This window comes from Oncorhynchus kisutch, linkage group LG11 (assembly GCF_002021735.2).
Source record: "Oncorhynchus kisutch isolate 150728-3 linkage group LG11, Okis_V2, whole genome shotgun sequence".
Lineage (NCBI taxonomy): Eukaryota > Metazoa > Chordata > Actinopteri > Salmoniformes > Salmonidae > Oncorhynchus > Oncorhynchus kisutch.
The window spans coordinates 39,958,528-39,974,875 of NC_034184.2; the positions used below are offsets into that span (position 1 = coordinate 39,958,528).

The 16,348-nt window shown below is 46.3% G+C and overlaps 1 protein-coding gene across 19 annotated transcripts in view; it reads right to left on the minus strand.

The window, feature by feature from the left end:
* Window positions 1-16,348, minus strand: part of LOC109899695 (baculoviral IAP repeat-containing protein 6) — a 140,948-nt gene that overhangs the window by 58,071 nt on the left and 66,529 nt on the right. For 15 of the 19 annotated variants that reach the window (XM_031835772.1, XM_031835763.1, XM_031835766.1 and 12 more), the window contains 8 exons: window positions 15,628-15,757; window positions 13,697-13,828; window positions 13,059-13,220; window positions 12,376-12,549; window positions 5,351-5,550; window positions 4,474-4,545; window positions 3,397-3,700; window positions 1,207-1,424 (listed from right to left, as the gene is read on the minus strand). In XM_031835772.1, coding sequence (XP_031691632.1) covers window positions 1,207-1,424; window positions 3,397-3,700; window positions 4,474-4,545; window positions 5,351-5,550; window positions 12,376-12,549; window positions 13,059-13,220; window positions 13,697-13,828; window positions 15,628-15,757 — 1,392 coding nt within the window. The remainder of the gene's footprint in view (window positions 1-1,206; window positions 1,425-3,396; window positions 3,701-4,473; window positions 4,546-5,350; window positions 5,551-12,375; window positions 12,550-13,058; window positions 13,221-13,696; window positions 13,829-15,627; window positions 15,758-16,348) is intronic. The other 4 variants (XM_031835774.1, XM_031835771.1, XM_031835778.1 and 1 more) reach the window with 1 other exon arrangement.

Consider the following 16,348-nt stretch of genomic DNA (forward strand, 5'->3'; position numbering starts at 1 on the left):
AGCCCGGAGATCTGTCCTCAACTCTGACAACTCCATAAATCCACACTGGTGTGTGGACTGGAACCCACAGTGGGTTTGTAGTGCTGTAATAGCCTATCCTGCTATAGAACATGTCATCTACGGCGGTTTAGCTGAGTTTAGGCCTGTGATCTATGGCGCTTGGACCCTTGTTAGTGGGCATTGCTGGGTGTGATGAGTTTCTCCTAGCCTCTGCCGAGTCCCCAACAACCGGATGTTCTGGTTTTCAGGCTAAATGGAAAGAGCCTGTGATGCAAACTTCCGCTATTTGAAATTAAACAAGGTGACACTCCATCTCAACTCCCACCTGGATTGGTTGAACAGTGCATTAGAGACCCTCCCGACAGTTATTTTTCTTCTAATCAAGACCAGTATGAAAGGGGGGGGGGGTCTAAGTTCAGGCGTTTCTTTTAAGCTTCTAGTGACCAAAATCAATACGGTGATCGATACAATTTGGTGGGTGAAATCTGGTCTTTGATCCGAGTCGTTAGTCATCTTTGAGACTCAGAGGTCCTAGTAGAGTCCAGAGTCCTTTGAAAGGCTTTGAGCAGGAGGTAAGTCTTGACACCCAGCAGAAACCTCAATAGAAGACAAATCACTCCATTTAATGGGCATGGCAGTCAGAGTCCATGATTCAATTCCTATTCATGATGTTCCCTTCTGACTGGAGTTGGCAATAATACAAAGGACACGTCGGTTCAAAGCCAGACCTGCCTCTTAACATTCCCACTAAACAACTACCCAATTTATCAAATACTCAGTGGCGATATGCATAAGAGCGCCGAGTAAAGCCCTGCCAGATAGAGTAATACATAACATGACTGATCCTCACCGCCCGTCTCTCACTGAGGAAAAGACAAAACGATGCATTTCTCCCTGGAGAGTGAGGACCTCTATTGTGTCAAGCCAAACGCATCGGAGTCTGAACACTAGACTAGACTGACGCACCACGTCAACCCAACCCAAAATAAGTTGACGCTGGCCTCGATCCATCATGAACACACAAGAGAACGCAAATGGACAGAACACATTTCCGCTGAGATCTGTCCACATCCGGTGACATACGAGTGTGAGTGAGCTGTGTTTTCATTCATGCTCTGTTGAGCACACACACACACACACACACACCACTACCAGGAGAGCGAGAGAGGGTGTGTGTTCTGGACAAGTCCCGTGTCTGGGCCTCACCTCTGAGGAGTTGCCACTGGCATTGGGGACACGGGGCGCGTGGTGGCTGAGGGCTGACAAGCAGGCCAGGATGAGGTGGATGGCTCCTATCTCCAGGGCCATGCGACGCAGCAGTACGCCGTCGTCTGTGGTAAGAAGTGTGGTGCTGAACAGGGCCCGCAGCACATGAAAGGGCAGTGTGGGCAGCACATTGGCCGACGGAGACTGCAGGATGTGACCTAAGGGAAAGGTAGGGAGAGATACAGCCAATCAAGGAAGGGGAGAGAGACAGGGCGTTTCTCAATATGCATACTATCATGCTCCACACACATGCTCTGAGTGCATTCTCCAATGACGTTCTCTTGGGTACGTTCTTGTGAGGACTAGAGCGTTGAGAACGCATAAAACATGAAGCACTCGCACTCCCCCTACTGTATTACCTCACGCTGCACCTCCATTAACTGAACCTTCTTCCAGCCAAAACAACGGCAACAATAAACAAAACAAGATATACACAAAGCAAACGTTTCACAACTACCAGCTAGATATGCAAATAGTAATAATGTAGCTAACCAGATAGTTCAACAGGCGAAAATGACAAAAAGAATATCATGCAAGATAGATGTCAACTCTTCATTGGTAGCTCGCTAACAATTCTTTGTGGCTATCTGGCTAGCTAACAGCAGTAGCTTGCCAGTTAGCCTTATTTACGAATTATGGGCTTGCGCTCTACGGGAACGTAGGCAGGTAAACATGCCAAAATTAACACATGTATTTATTAACATATCAAGAAAAAATATTGTAGTTAGGCAACATATGAGATGTCAATAAGCAACATTTCATTCCTTAGTCGGAGTGTATTTTCTCTCGCTTCAGCTCAAATAACAGGTGCCATTGATTTCAAAGAAATGAACCATTTAGTAGACAATTACACAATGCATACTCATAATTAGTTAAAAATCACAATGACATCAAAATGTCATTGGAAACACTAATCTTACTCCATCTTTTTAACTAGAAAACAGAGAAACGCAACATTCTCACATCTGTTGATGTTGGGGTGGTGCTGGAGATCTAAGGCTTTAGATTATGGGCTAAATACAAACATACTATCATTTTTATGTGGGCGCATCATATTTCTTTGCATACACATTCCCTTGAAGTTGTATCGATGCGTGCTTCACAATATGTATAAATGGAGTATGCAGTCGAGAAGAAACCTCCGTCGTTCACATACTCTGATTTGGACTCACACTCCGACCCTCCCGTGCTCAGAGCAGAGTAGTACGCATTTTGAGAAACACCCAGTCAGTCAGAGAAGAGAATTGATAATATCACTGTATAAATGTGTGAGAGATGGTGTGAGAGATTACCACCAGAGAGGTGGAGGAATAATGGCCAGAAAGGATGGATACATCGATTTAGCACTTATGAGAATGAGGCCAGAGAAGATAACAGCCGACTAAATGGCAGGCTGACGGTGTGCTATGTGACCAGTGTCACTAAACAAGCTGGCAGCCTGCTGTCCATCAATCATTAAAGGGCTGTTATTTCAAGGACTAAAGAAAAAAAAACATTGGCAGGACAACATAGTTGATTTCAGGCCCTGAAGGAGAGAGAGGAACTAAATAGGCATCAATAATGAAGGCAGAGGTTGGCTGGGGAGGAGTTGTAATGTATGAGAGGGTAGGACTTGTCAATATTAAACAAGCCAGTGAGTCCTTCGGCTAAATTACCCACAGGGTCCGCAGACTGGTAGTCTCAAGGACTGCAGGGGAAGAGCCGCATCAGGGGGAACAAACGTGCCTCAATTGTAAATGGAGGGATTAAAATCTCTCTTTCCATCTCTTTCTCCCCGCTCTTAGGGCCGGCTGCTTTTAAAGGAGCCGATTTACATGCGTTGGCCACTTTATGACACTGATCGCTATGTATTCAGGGAATTATCGATCGGCTGGGTCCACAGCTTGGCAAGATCAACTGCCTGACAAAGTCAGTCTGAGCATTGGGGGATGGGGGGGTTACCTGCTATAAGTAGGGCTGACAAGATTTGCCGCTAGGAAACCTGCAGCAGTCTCCTTTATTAGAAGCATAGGGACCTGGTCATCCTCATTGGTGTCCCCAAATTCAAACACACTTAGAAAATCATCCATCGAAAGGGCCAGGAGTTTTCCTGTCCACGTCTAAAACCGTGTGAGGCGTCGTGTCACTTACTGCCCTCGCCGTCATCGGTGACCCCCAGCACCAGGCGGAGCAGACACTGGGCGTGCTTCCTCTCCTTCAGCAGCTCCTCAGCGTAGCCCGGCAGGCGCAGGAACAAACCGAAGGCCGCCAGCGAGTGGGCGGGGATGGGCGACATGGTCTGCACTGACGACTTGTTGATGGGCGGCGGCTCGGCGGCCATGGTCTCTGGCGCCTCGTACACGAGCTCGCCGGACTGCTCGATGGTGACCCACTCAAACTGGTCGCTGTCCTTGGGCTTCTCCTGCGTGGTGGAGGGCACCACCGGTGGACTCACCTGCACAGGACGAGCCAGGGTTAGAATGCGGTTAGAGGACAATGCTGACAGATGTGCTGACTCGGATGGGATCTGAAGGTCATGTGCTGTGTTTGGGCACTGAAGGTAGTAGGGGGCATATGGAACTAGAGAGCTGATATTCAGATCCATAGAGCTGCTGTGGGGGACTTGGCATAGAGCCCTGCGAATAAGACATTTAAAAAAAAAATGGTATCCACGAGTTCAACTGAATCTGGGGAAGTAGATCAAGGGTTTCATAGGCAAACACCAGACATATCCCTTTAAGATGAAGGCGAGTATCGGAGCTGCAGCACTGCAGAGAAATACAGTTATTTTATGCATAGTTGTGATCAATATAATCAATTCAAGCTCAGTTGCACTAAGAGTCAGAGTGGATGTCCAGGAACAGGCTGTGCTGTGATTAAACAGCTAAAACACCAGTGGGTCAAAGGGCATCGACCTGAGCTGTTTGGCTAACCTATTAGAAAACACTACACAGTCAGTCCTGGGTAAACAGAAAAGCATCACCTGCATCAATATCGATGCCTTAAGTTGACTTTGCTAATAGTCTTGCTCAGGGTGAGAGCAGAACTCTTCAATTATTCACAGCATTAAGAGCCCAGCAAACACTATTCAGTGAGAGAAAAGGGTTAAACTAAGGCAGAATGGATGCAATATCCTGTTGAGAAAGGGTTATGGTAAACCATCCAACGACCAGTCATGTATATGATTCATATCGATCACAATGCTAAGTACAAAACAAATCATCTCACTTGGTAGCCCTCGTGGGGCGTCTGCTTCAAACCACCAGTAGCTCTGGGAGACTGCCTGAATAATTCAATTTGCTGCAACAATTTGGAAGGGGGGAGAAAATAACAAAAAGAAAACAGATTTAGTACCTGGCAGCTCTCAGAATGCATTCCAGCTACTCACCTTGTCACTGTGCGCTCTCAATTACTGTTTAAGTATTCATTTACTTTCATTTAGGAGGCATGATGTAGCACCCGGGGGATCGCAGAGGAGACAAAAACGAATTTAGACTGAATGGCAAACCCAGTGACTTGCCATGCCTCTCAATAAGCTGGGCCAACAGTAAAGACACGTCATTACTTTGGCAACCGCAGATCCGCATGGGAATGCTCTATATATGAAAGGTAACTTTAATTTCTGAAAGGGAAATTCCATAATTTTTCATCATCTCCAACACCACCCCAACATATGTGAAAATGTTGCGTTTCCATGTTGTTTGGTAAAAAGATAGAGGAAGATAAGTATTTCCAATGACAACCAATTTGTAGACAATGCATACTCATAATTGTTTTTTTTAAATGAGCACACCAATATCATCATTGGAAACACTAATCTTACTCCATCTTTGTTACTACAAAACATAGAAATGCGCAATTTTCACATCTGTTGATGTTGGGGTGGTGCTGGAAATTATGAATAGGAAATTGAACAATTTTGAAATGTCCCTTTAAATTTAAGGCTCTAGATAATGGGCTATATATAAAACACACTATCTAAAAACATGAGCTAAACATTGTAGGACAACAATGAAATAAGTCCAATGAAGCAGGCTGTGAAAGGGTTATTTGACTGGTGGTGTTTGTGATATACGTATTAGAAGGGTATCTGTGGCGGTCTAACCTGTTGGATGACGTCTGGGTAGAGCATGGGTAGCCTCTCTGCAATCAGGGCCAGACCACCCATGCCTGCAAACACCTGCAGGGGAGACTGGATGGGGTTGGTCTCCAGCAGGGACTCATCGATGGCTGCATCAAGACAGTCGTCCCCAGGGGTCATGGGTTCGTCCTCCGGACAGCTACTCAGCATGTCACAGTGTTCCACTGGAGGAGGGAGAAGCAGAGGAGGGTTAGAGAATAGACCAATTATTAGGGTTTCCACTGGGACACTAGCTATGTTCTGTGACGTACGTTCTTCTGTGTGCTGCCCTCAACCAATAATGACTAGTAAAGAACGGGACGCCCTGCGGGAGGGAAATTGTTCACGTCGCAGGCACTTAATGAGAACTCATCCCTCATTCGAGGATCAAGAGAGAGTGGGAGAAACCAACAGAGCCATCACACTATTTATTAGTCAAGTTCAAGCAACCAAGGAGAGAGAGGGAGGAGAAGGGGGAAGAAACAGACAGCAGTTTCTCAGACATAAGGGAGCGGAGAGCCATTTCAATTTTTATATATGTGAATGCATAAACCCGCGAATGGTTGTAGTTGGGAAACGGACGTGCTCTCCTGATGAAGTGGATTAGATCAGAATCAAGGACACAGGCTACTTGTCGCTGTTTGCGTGTCAGGAGGTGGTTCTGTAGACGGTAAAAAAAAAAAAGATAAACTGGAACGGCGGGTGAAGGGTAAAAATAGCCCCCCCATTATGGTTTTCATTCCGCGGTGCGGCTGGCCTGTTTTATGATGATATAAAAGCCCCAGTCGATTGATAGGTCATCTACCAAAAAAGAAAATAGAAAAAAAAAAAAGAAAAGCTGCACATCATCTCTCCTGGAGAAGAAAATAAAATAAATGATGAATTGCTCCAGTCTCTAAAAGGATTTTTCCCCGTCCCCCTCATGGTGAATTATAAAGTCACCAAGGTTGTGACTGATACGATTTGTAACAGGACCCGTGCTCTCTAGACTTCCAAAACAGGATTAGAAATGATGGAGAGGGAAGGAACCGCTCGTCTTTCAGCAGGCCGCAAGGAGAGACCGGGCTACCCAGAGAATATCTAAACAGCATCAACCCAGTGAGTTGTTACATTTCAAATGCAACCGTGAAGGCACGGGGAAAAAAGGTGATCGTTAGACTTCAGAGGAGCATATGAGATAAGATCAGCGAGAAAGAGGACAAATTGTGAACGACAAGGATTTTCACAATTCTGCTCAACAACAAACATATTTCACAGAATGTTCCAGTACCTTTACTATGCAAGGCGCATCCTATTAGGCTGAGATTTCCACATGATAAATCACGAGGTCTAGAGACCTAAAAATGGTTGAAGGGACAAAACCCATTTAAGGTCTGGCCTATTTGGGGAAGTTGAAGACTATTAAGGGGTCTGGGGCTAGATCTCACCATGTACCCATCTTCAGTTCAGTGGATGGCCGTTAGTGGGGCTGAAAGCCTCCGAGCTGGGTTTACAAGATTTCTCCATGTCTCCCCCTCCCTCTCACAGGACTGTTAGTGGGGGTCACATCTTCCCTCCACTTATTAGCCTCAATGGATCTCGAGACAGAAGATTCCGGAAAGATTTGTTTTGGGAAGAGATGGTATTGGAAGCTGAGGAAATTTAAGGTGAGGTACGCAGTAAGTGTCGGCAGGCAGGCATTTTACTGTACATACAGTGCCTTTAGAAAGCATTCAGATCCCTTGACTTCTTCCACATTTTGTTAGGTTACAGTCTTATTATAAAATTGATTGAGGGGGGGGAAACAATCTACACAAAATACCCCATAATGAAAAAGCAAAAACGTTTAAAAATGTTTGCTAATTTATTAAAACAAAAAGAATTACATATCATATTTACATTAAGTATCCAGACCCTTTACTCAGTACTTTGTTGAACCACCTTTGGCAGCGATTACAGCTTTGTCTTCTTTGATATGACGCTACAAACTTGGCACCCCTGTATTTGGGGAGTTTCTCCCATTCTTCTCTGCAGATCCTCTCAAGCTCTTGTCAGGTGGGATGGGGAGCGTTGCTGCACAGCTACTTTCAGGTCTCTCCAGAGATGTCGATAGGGTTCAAGTCTGGGCCACTCAAGGACATTCAGAGACTTGTCCCAATCCATTCCTGTGTTGTCCTGGCTGTGTGCTTAGGGTCGTTGTCCTGTTGGAAGGTGAACCTTCACCCCAGTCTGAGGCCCTGAGAGCTCTGGGGCAGGTTTGTCATCAAGCATCGCTCTGTACTGTCCTCCGTTCATCTTTGCCTCGATCCTGACTAGTCTCACAGTCCCTGAAAAACATCCCCACAGCAGGATGCTGCCACCCCTAAGTTTAACTGTAGGGATGATGCCAGGTTTCCTCCAGACGTGACGCTTTGCATTTAGGCCAAAGAGTTCAATCTTGGTTTCAGACCAGAGAATCTTGTTTCTCATGGTTAAATAGTCTTTAGGTGCTTTTTGGCAAACTCCAAGCGGGCTCTCATGTGCCTTTTACTGGCTTCCGTCTGGCCACTCTACCATAAAGGCCTGATTGGTAGAGTGCTGCAGAGATAGTTGTCCTTCTGGAAGGTTTTCCCATCACCACAGAGAAACTCTAGAGCCCTGTCAGAATGACCATCGGGTCTCTTAATCACCTCCCTGACCAAAACCCTCCTCCCCCGACTGCTCAGTTGGGCCGGGCGGCCAGCTCTAGGAAGATTCTTGGTGATTCCAAACTTCTTCCATTTAAAAATGGAGGCCACTGTGTTCTTGGGGACCTTCAATGCTGCTGAAATTTTTTGGTACCCATGCCCAGATCTGTGCCTTGACACAATCCTGTCTCAGAGCTCTACGGACAATTCCTTTCACCTCATGACTTGGTTTTTGCTCTGACATGCATTGTCAACTGTGGAACCTTATATAGACAGGTGTGTGCCTTTCCGAATCATGTCCCATCAATTGAATTTACCACGGGTGGACTCCAATCAAGTTGTAGCGTCATCTCAAGGATGATCAATGGAAACAGGATGAATCTGAACTCGATTTCAAGTCAAACATTTCTAAAAAACGTTTTGCTTTGTCATTATGGGGTATTGTGTGTAGATTGCTGAGGATTTTGGCAAATATTTTGAAAAAGGCTGTAACAAAACAAAAGTCAAGGGGTCTGAATACTTTCAGAAGGCATTGTAGCATGGTATATGGTTCAACGCACAGAGAAATGGGCTGAAAATGTGTATGCACTGCATTCCTTTTACATAAAGTGTTCCTTTACCCTAGACCAGAGAATATGCTGAATATACACCCTTCGGCAGGCTTCAGATCGTTTCTAATCTATACGCCTCAACTAATTATCTGAACTCCAGAGTGCACAGAGGTTAAACGAAAGCGGTTCAATGAAGACAATGAGAGACCTAATAAGGTGGGTTAGTGTCTGGCTGAAGACAGTCTTGGTGAAATGGGTTTGGAGCTGGGCAGACTCATTAGCAGATAACACGCAGGTCACCGGCCTCCCATCTTCGGTAACCACTAACAGACCACTGTTCTAGTAGTGGGTTGGCTGAACTGATTGACAGTTGCCTTTTAAAATATCTCACCCAACAGGGGGACGGACAAGTCATCCAGTGGGACTGAGGTGAGGAAGAAGATGGTGCACTGCAGGTAGGAGTTGACGCTCTCCACTGCATGCAGAGTAGGTGGTGGCGGCTAGCGTTAGCAATTAGCCCCAGGGTGCCAGGGGGGGCATATAGGCTGTGAACTGCCAAAAAAATCTAATATCCACACTGACGGAAAGAGACAGGCTCTGGGCTTTGAAGCAGCGCTACCAAGCATGGGCTCTCTTCACAACAGAACAACCAGCCTGCAGCGAGAGAGAAAAAGGCACTACGGTAGGTTTCGGTGTAAAACAAACAATATCTTGCCACAGAGTTAGTGGAAACTACATTGAATTTAGCCCTGAATTGAGTGACTGGTATGGAATCACAGGGACAAATTAATTTTACACAACAAAAAAATTTGATGTGTTTTGACTACACACACACACACACACTTGTAAGAGCAAACACCTAGATTTGGATTATTTTCTCAGCCATTAGTTCCGTTTTAATGCATTTAGTACAACATATGGTTGAGACTGCACCTAAAGACGGTGTTCGCATAGCCGTAGGCTACCAGTAAAAAAAAAAAAAAAATCACTAGATTATTGAACCAGGCATCCAAACATTTTGACTACGTTTGCACATTACTAGCACTGACATCAAAGTAAAACATCAACTGCTCTGGCTGGCTGTCATATCTTAATGCCCAAAATGTATCCTCCCCATGCTATCATGTGTGACCCGGTACTGACCGTCAAAGCTAGGAGAGGGGAGGCTAAATCTAGTAGCATCACCCCTAAAATCCTGCTCCAACGCAATCTTTAAAAAAAGAGTGACTAATAACATTTACCAGGTGAAACCATTACATGGATCTCATATAGATGTTAGTGACATTTACAGAGGACATGAATCTTATATAGATGTTATAGTGACATTTACAGAGGACATGAATCTTATATAGATGTTATAGTGACATTTACAGAGGACATGAATCTTGTATAGATGTTATAGTGACATTTACAGAGGACATGAATCTTGTATAAAAAGGTTTCCCTCAATGTTAATGGCTAAAACAGCTTTGGGAACAAGCAGGGCTTGAAAAGTAGAGGGTGGAATCTGATTGGGTGGTCAGGTTGCACTGGGAGCTTTCAAGCATCAGAGCTTTTCTTTCAAAGCAGGAATACCAGGTAACAGGGGATACAAGGGGGACCAAAAAAACATTCAAATGGGATTTGATGGAAAAAGTCAGGCCTGTATTTACTGAAGTTGATGCACCCATGCCATTTTCAAGCCTCCAATCCCTCGTCCAAACTCATTTTTGACATACAGCAAACATTTCCATCTTTCTCTTACAGTGAAGTCACTGAGGCCAATTAATGATCGTAAAATAATAGCTTTCCATCTTAAGTAAACCCTGGCCCAAGAGGCAGAGAAGGCGTACAAGCAGGGGTGCCAAACAAACGCAATATACGTTCAAATGCAAATGACTCTAAATCAATATTGTGTAGAAATAAATGGACCTACATTCATAGTTTGATTGTCCAGCTCCCTAATGGGGCGGCAGGGTAGCCTAGTGGTTAGAGCGTTGGACTAGTAACCGAAAGGTTGCAAGTTCGAATCCCCGAGCTGACAAGGTACAAATCTGTCGTTCTGCCCCTGAACAGGCAGTTAACCCACTGTTCCTAGGCCGTTTCACTCTAGTGGTAGCATGAGACGGAGTCTACAACCCACACAAGTGGCTCAGGTAGTGCAGCTCATCCAGGATGGCACATCAATGCAATCTGTGGCAAGAAGGTTTGCTGTGTCTGTCAGCGTAGTGTCCAGAGCATGGAGGCGCTACCAGGAGACAGGCCAGTACATCAGGAGACGTGGAGGAGGCCGTAGGAGGGCAACAACCCAGCAGCAGGACCGCTACCTCTGCCTTTGAGCAGGAGGAGCACTGCCAGAGCCCTGCAAAATGACCTCCAGCAGGCCACAAATGTGCATGTGTCTGCTCAAACAGTCAGAAAGACTCCATGAGGGTGGTATGAGGGCCCGACGTCCACAGGTAGGGGTTGTGCTTACAGCCCAACACCGTGCAGGAGGTTTGGCATTTGCCAGATAACACCAAGATTGGCAAATTCGCCACTGGCGTTCTGTGCCCTTCACAGATGAAAGCAGGTTCACACTGATGTGACAAGACGTGACAGAGTCTGGAGACGCTGTGGAGAACGTTCTGCTGCCTGCAACATCCTCCAGCATGACCGGTTTGGCAGTGGGTCAGTCATAGTGTGGGGTGGCATTTATTTGGGGGGCCGCACAGCAATTCATGTGCTCGCCAGAGGTAGCCTGACTGCCATTAGGTACCGAGATGAGATCCTCAGACCACTTGTGAGACCATATGCTGGTGCGGTTGGCCCTGGGTTCCTCCTAATGCAAGACAATGCTAGACCTCATGTGGCTGGAGTGTGTCAGCAGTTCCTGCAAGAGGAAGGCATTGATGCTATGGACTGGCCCACCCGTTCCCCAGACCTGAATCCAATTAAGCACATCTGGGACATAATGTCTCGCTCCATCCACCAACACCACGTTGCCGGGTGCTTTAGTCCAGGTCTGGGAGGAGATCCTTCAGGAGACCATCCGCCACCTCATCAGGAGCATGCCCAGGCGTTGTAGGGAAGTCATACAGGCACGTGGAGGCCACACACACTACTGAGCCTCATTTGGACTTGTTTTAAGGACATTACATCAAAGTTGGATCAGCCTGTAGTTTGATTTTCCACTTTCATTTTGAGTGTGACTCCAAATCCAGACCTCCATGGGTTGATAAATTTGATTTCCATTGATCATTTTTGTGTGATTTTGTTGTCAGCACATTCAACTATGTAGAAAAAAGTATTTAATAAGAATATTTCATTCATTCAGATCTAGGATGTGTTATTTTAGTGTTCCCTTTATTTTTTTGAGCAGTGTATATACAATTTGAAGCGTGGCCCTCCAGACCTCGAAGAATGCGGCCCCCGGTGCAAAATGAGTTGGACACCACTAGTGTACAGCGTCATTGTAGAACTGGATATACATTTGCTTCCTGAGCCCTATTACGCAACACAGTGAAGAAGAGCGGAGTGAGTATGAGTCTCCCACTGGCCCACCCGTTCCAGAGACTGGTAATGGCACCATACGACATCTCAGGAGACAGAGGCCCAACGCTCAGACAGAGAAATGGATGGCAGTGAAAGGGGAGAGCCATTAATCGCGCTGTGGAATGGGCTGTCAGGGGACGCGTGGAGAGAGACGTTCGGGGCTCACTTTACACACTAACTGCAGAGCAAGAAGAAAAATGACAGAAGCAGAGGGAGGTAGGAGGAGTGTGAGATTGTGTGTGTGTGTTTATATGTCTGAACGCAAGCATGTGCTTGTATGTATGTGAATGCTCTAAAATACCTTTCTCTGTGCGGAGCCGTTTGAACGAGTCCGTCTTGGAGAGGCCCGGGTCGGCGATGACCTTGGAGCCCAGCTTGACGATCAAGTCGATGGACCGGTAGCCCTGGGGCAGCTTACGGTCATAAAGCAGGGTCAACAGCTGAGCCAGTGTCATCTCTGCCGGCAGGGGCTGACCTGAGGGGTGGAGGGGGGGGATGAGACAGTGTTCACAGTGAGGAACCAAAGCCTTGTGGTCACACTACCAGGCCCAGAGGGACAGGAAATACATGACAGCTATGTATCATGAAGGCTAGTGACCTAGATAACAATGACAACATGTGAAGACATCATGGATGGAGTGCTGTTTTTGCTCATAGTACATCAGTGTCCTTGCAAACCCAGGTCTGATCATGTTTCTGCTCCTCTTCCCAGAGTTTGGGAATACTTGGATCTGGTTGGCTGTGATTTTCAATATTGACACAATGTCTAAAAGTAACAACATCGAAAGTATCAAAAGTTAAATTAACATTTACCTGGACACCTCAGGGTCCCAGCAACACACACTGGCTCAATGAATTGACTGAGACGGAGGTCACAGCTTCATTAAGCAGGTCAGATCAATAGGCTTCCCTTGGCAGAGGGAGGTTCTGGAAGGAGGGGAGCTGACAACTGTGTGTGTGTGTGTGTGTGTGTGTGTACAGTACCTGGGAGCAGCTTGTGGTAGAGGTGGAAGACAGGCACGCTGAGCGTTTTGGCGGAGGGGTCCACACCTGAGGAGGATGTCAGCTTGTCGCTCATCACCCGGCCCCTCCGCGAAGGGGGACGAGGAGGGGTGGAAAGAGCTCTCTTCGACTGGGACTTCAAGCCTGGCAGGGAAACACACACCGGTCATTTTATCACGTAAAATTGCACTTTTACATCCTAGGGAATGTGATTCTAGAGGTGTGCTTCTGTCTAATGCTTCTCATCTACCAAACACTTTCAATATTTCAAGAGAAATGGGATATTAAGCCATTTGTCCATTTACAAATATATATATATATATATATATATATATATATATATATATATATATATTATTATTATTTTTTTTATTTTTTTTCCAATGACTTATTTCCACATACAAAGAGAGCAATCATTCCCTTTACATTTGGTGCAGGAGCTCAACATACGGCTGGAAGCCCAGCTACCAGCCAAACAATTCTTGCCCTCTAATTGGTGCAACAGGATAAATTAATTAATCTACTCCTGCTAAGCCATAATAATTGGCAGGCGTGGGAGGGAAGGGATGAGGTTGCCCACCACGATAAGCTGACAGATCGGAGAGAGCCAAAACGTGTACCTGAGGCCACGACAACACTGTAGTTGTCCTGGAAACCACTGTCGGTCTTCATCTTCTCCTTCTCCTCTTGATTCTTCTTCTCCTTGTCCTCCTTCTGTTCGTTGATCAGCTTTGCTGTGATGCTGGGGGTGTCTGAATAAGGGATGGAGGGGAGAGACCGAGACGGGGCACATTAGAGCCACCCTTCGGTAACAAGTCACATGTGAAAGAGTAAATGCTAATTGTCATAATATGTACGTACAGCCTCAGTCGCCAGTGGCCAACTGGTCCAGTGCACACAAGTATTGACATCAACCCTAATGTATGCACGAACTAGGCTACGCAATCAATGAGACATTGGCCCATCGCAGTCCTCCATTCCCTGGGAGTTCAGATAAGATGGGCTAGATAGCAAATAATCTGCTATTAGCAATTAGCAAGGCTCCTTTAAAAAGACACCTGGCTAGCGCTAGCTGTATGTAGCGGTCTGGGCTGTATTATTAACTGAGCCTGCCCCTCCCTCACTGGGTAGAGCCTCATAACGCCCTGTTGTATCAGGCCTCCATCTGGTGTTCTCAAGGTCCCGGGAGGAGAACCACTTATCATAGCCACACAGCTAACAGTGCCATGCCGTCACAAAGCTGGAGCCCACCACCACACGCGCTTGACATTGACAACCAGATAATGCCTTAAATTTAACACCTCTCCCATCTGGGTTTATATGACTGTTTGATCATGTTTTGGGGGGGGGGGGGGGGTGCATGTTTTTAAGAGGGCATTTCTAATCTAGAATGGACATAGGCTATTTGCTCCCTGAGATTATAGGTGCAAACATCGTCCCCCCTAAGGAGAAGGGGACAGGCCGGGTTAGTTTAGAGAGAGAGAGACTGGGCCTCAACGACTATTTTAGGAAATGTATGAGTTATTTAATAGAGCACAAGGAAACATTGGATTCAGTGCTTCTTACATAACTCTGGGACTTCTGGAAAAGGCCAACAAAATAAATACAAATAAATCAGTGCGTCAGCTCACGCAGGGCTATTTCAATCACAGAGTGGACCAGCCGGGTTAAAGACCGGAATGAGGGTGTGTGATTTAAGTGCCACTATGCTAGGCATGTGTACGGGGGTTAAGCGTACGTTTCGACTGATGTTCTCTCTAAAACGCAGTTGCCACCAGCTGATCAACTCCGTAGCCATTAATCAGAACGCTCATCTCCACCTGCTGGGAAAATAATATGGCGAGACGCTCTTCCATACTCACGCTAATAAGGAGATGTGAGTGGACCCAGCAGTCGCCAGAAAAGGTCAATGTTTATGCCCAGGGAGATTGTGTGTGTGTGTGTCCGACAATGTGCGAGGTGCTGACATGGTGCATTAACTTCAAATATGGCTGCCTTTTAAATCATTTAAGGACCCAGTGAGAGGGGATAAAATGCTTGAATGACGAGCGGCGTACGGAGAACGGGTTTCCCCCGCCATTCAAATCCCGTGTGGCTGTCGGAGGAGGGGTTGTCTGAGTGGCAAGGGACACTCTGCTCCACTTTATCTGAGGGCCACATAATATTGAGGAGGTTGATGAGGCTACGAGGAAAAATATTTAAAGTAATTCCCCATCAATGTTGCATAACACACTTCACCTGCTGTTCATCACTAATCAAAGTTTACCGGTGACGTACACAGATTTGCAAGGTGTTTTCACAGGTGCAGTGAAATGCTTGTCAAATTAATGGACATAGCCTATATGCTCACTGAGATTATAGGTGTGGACATCGTCCCCTTAAGGAGAAGGGAACAGGCCGCGTTAGTTTAGAGAGAGACTGGGCCCCAACGACTATTTTAGAAAATAGAGGGGAGTTATTTAAAACAGCACAAAGAAAAATTGGATGCAGTGCGTCTCACATAACTCAGTTCCCAACTATAGTGACAGATGGGTAGGGGCAGCAGACGTACCAGACACCCGGTCCAGGACTTCAGCCAGGGTGGTGGAGATGGGGAGGTGGAGAGTGCGGTACTTGTGCCCTGCTCCGTACATGGGGTGCTGGATCACATGGCTGGTAGCGTTGATGCGGCCCTTGTACAGCTGAAGACGGATGAGAAAGTATTAGGACAGACCAAGTACATAATACCACCAATGTTATGAATGATCATGACTACGAGAGAGTGAAAGAGAGACGCAAGTTATGAAAGATTCAGTAGCACTACGCAGGGCCACATTGAGATTGAATGAGGCCGGCCTTGGCTAAAGACCTCCCACTCCATCACTCGTGCCTCGACCTTTATTGGAGTTGACAAGGCTTCTCATTCAGCATGAATGTTACATGTTCACGACATCCCAGGCGACATCCATCGCCTTCTGCGACCTGCAGGCGACAGGCATGGTGGTGTCGCCAGAGCACGGCTCGGCTACGGAGGGTCCTTGGACAAGTCACTGCAGCTCCAAACACAACCGTCACTCAGGCCCCACAGTACACTTTCCTGACAACTCTACACTGCAGTGACTAGCCTGGCAGCAGAAGCCATCAAGATGATGTAATATAAAATGCTGTTTGAAACATGCACCTTGGCTTTTAGGCAAGTCTAATACACGTCTCATAGGAACAATAATGTTCAAGAACCCATATCTTGGTATGGTCGCGAGCATAATAAAAAGTCAACCGGTTTTTTTGTTTGT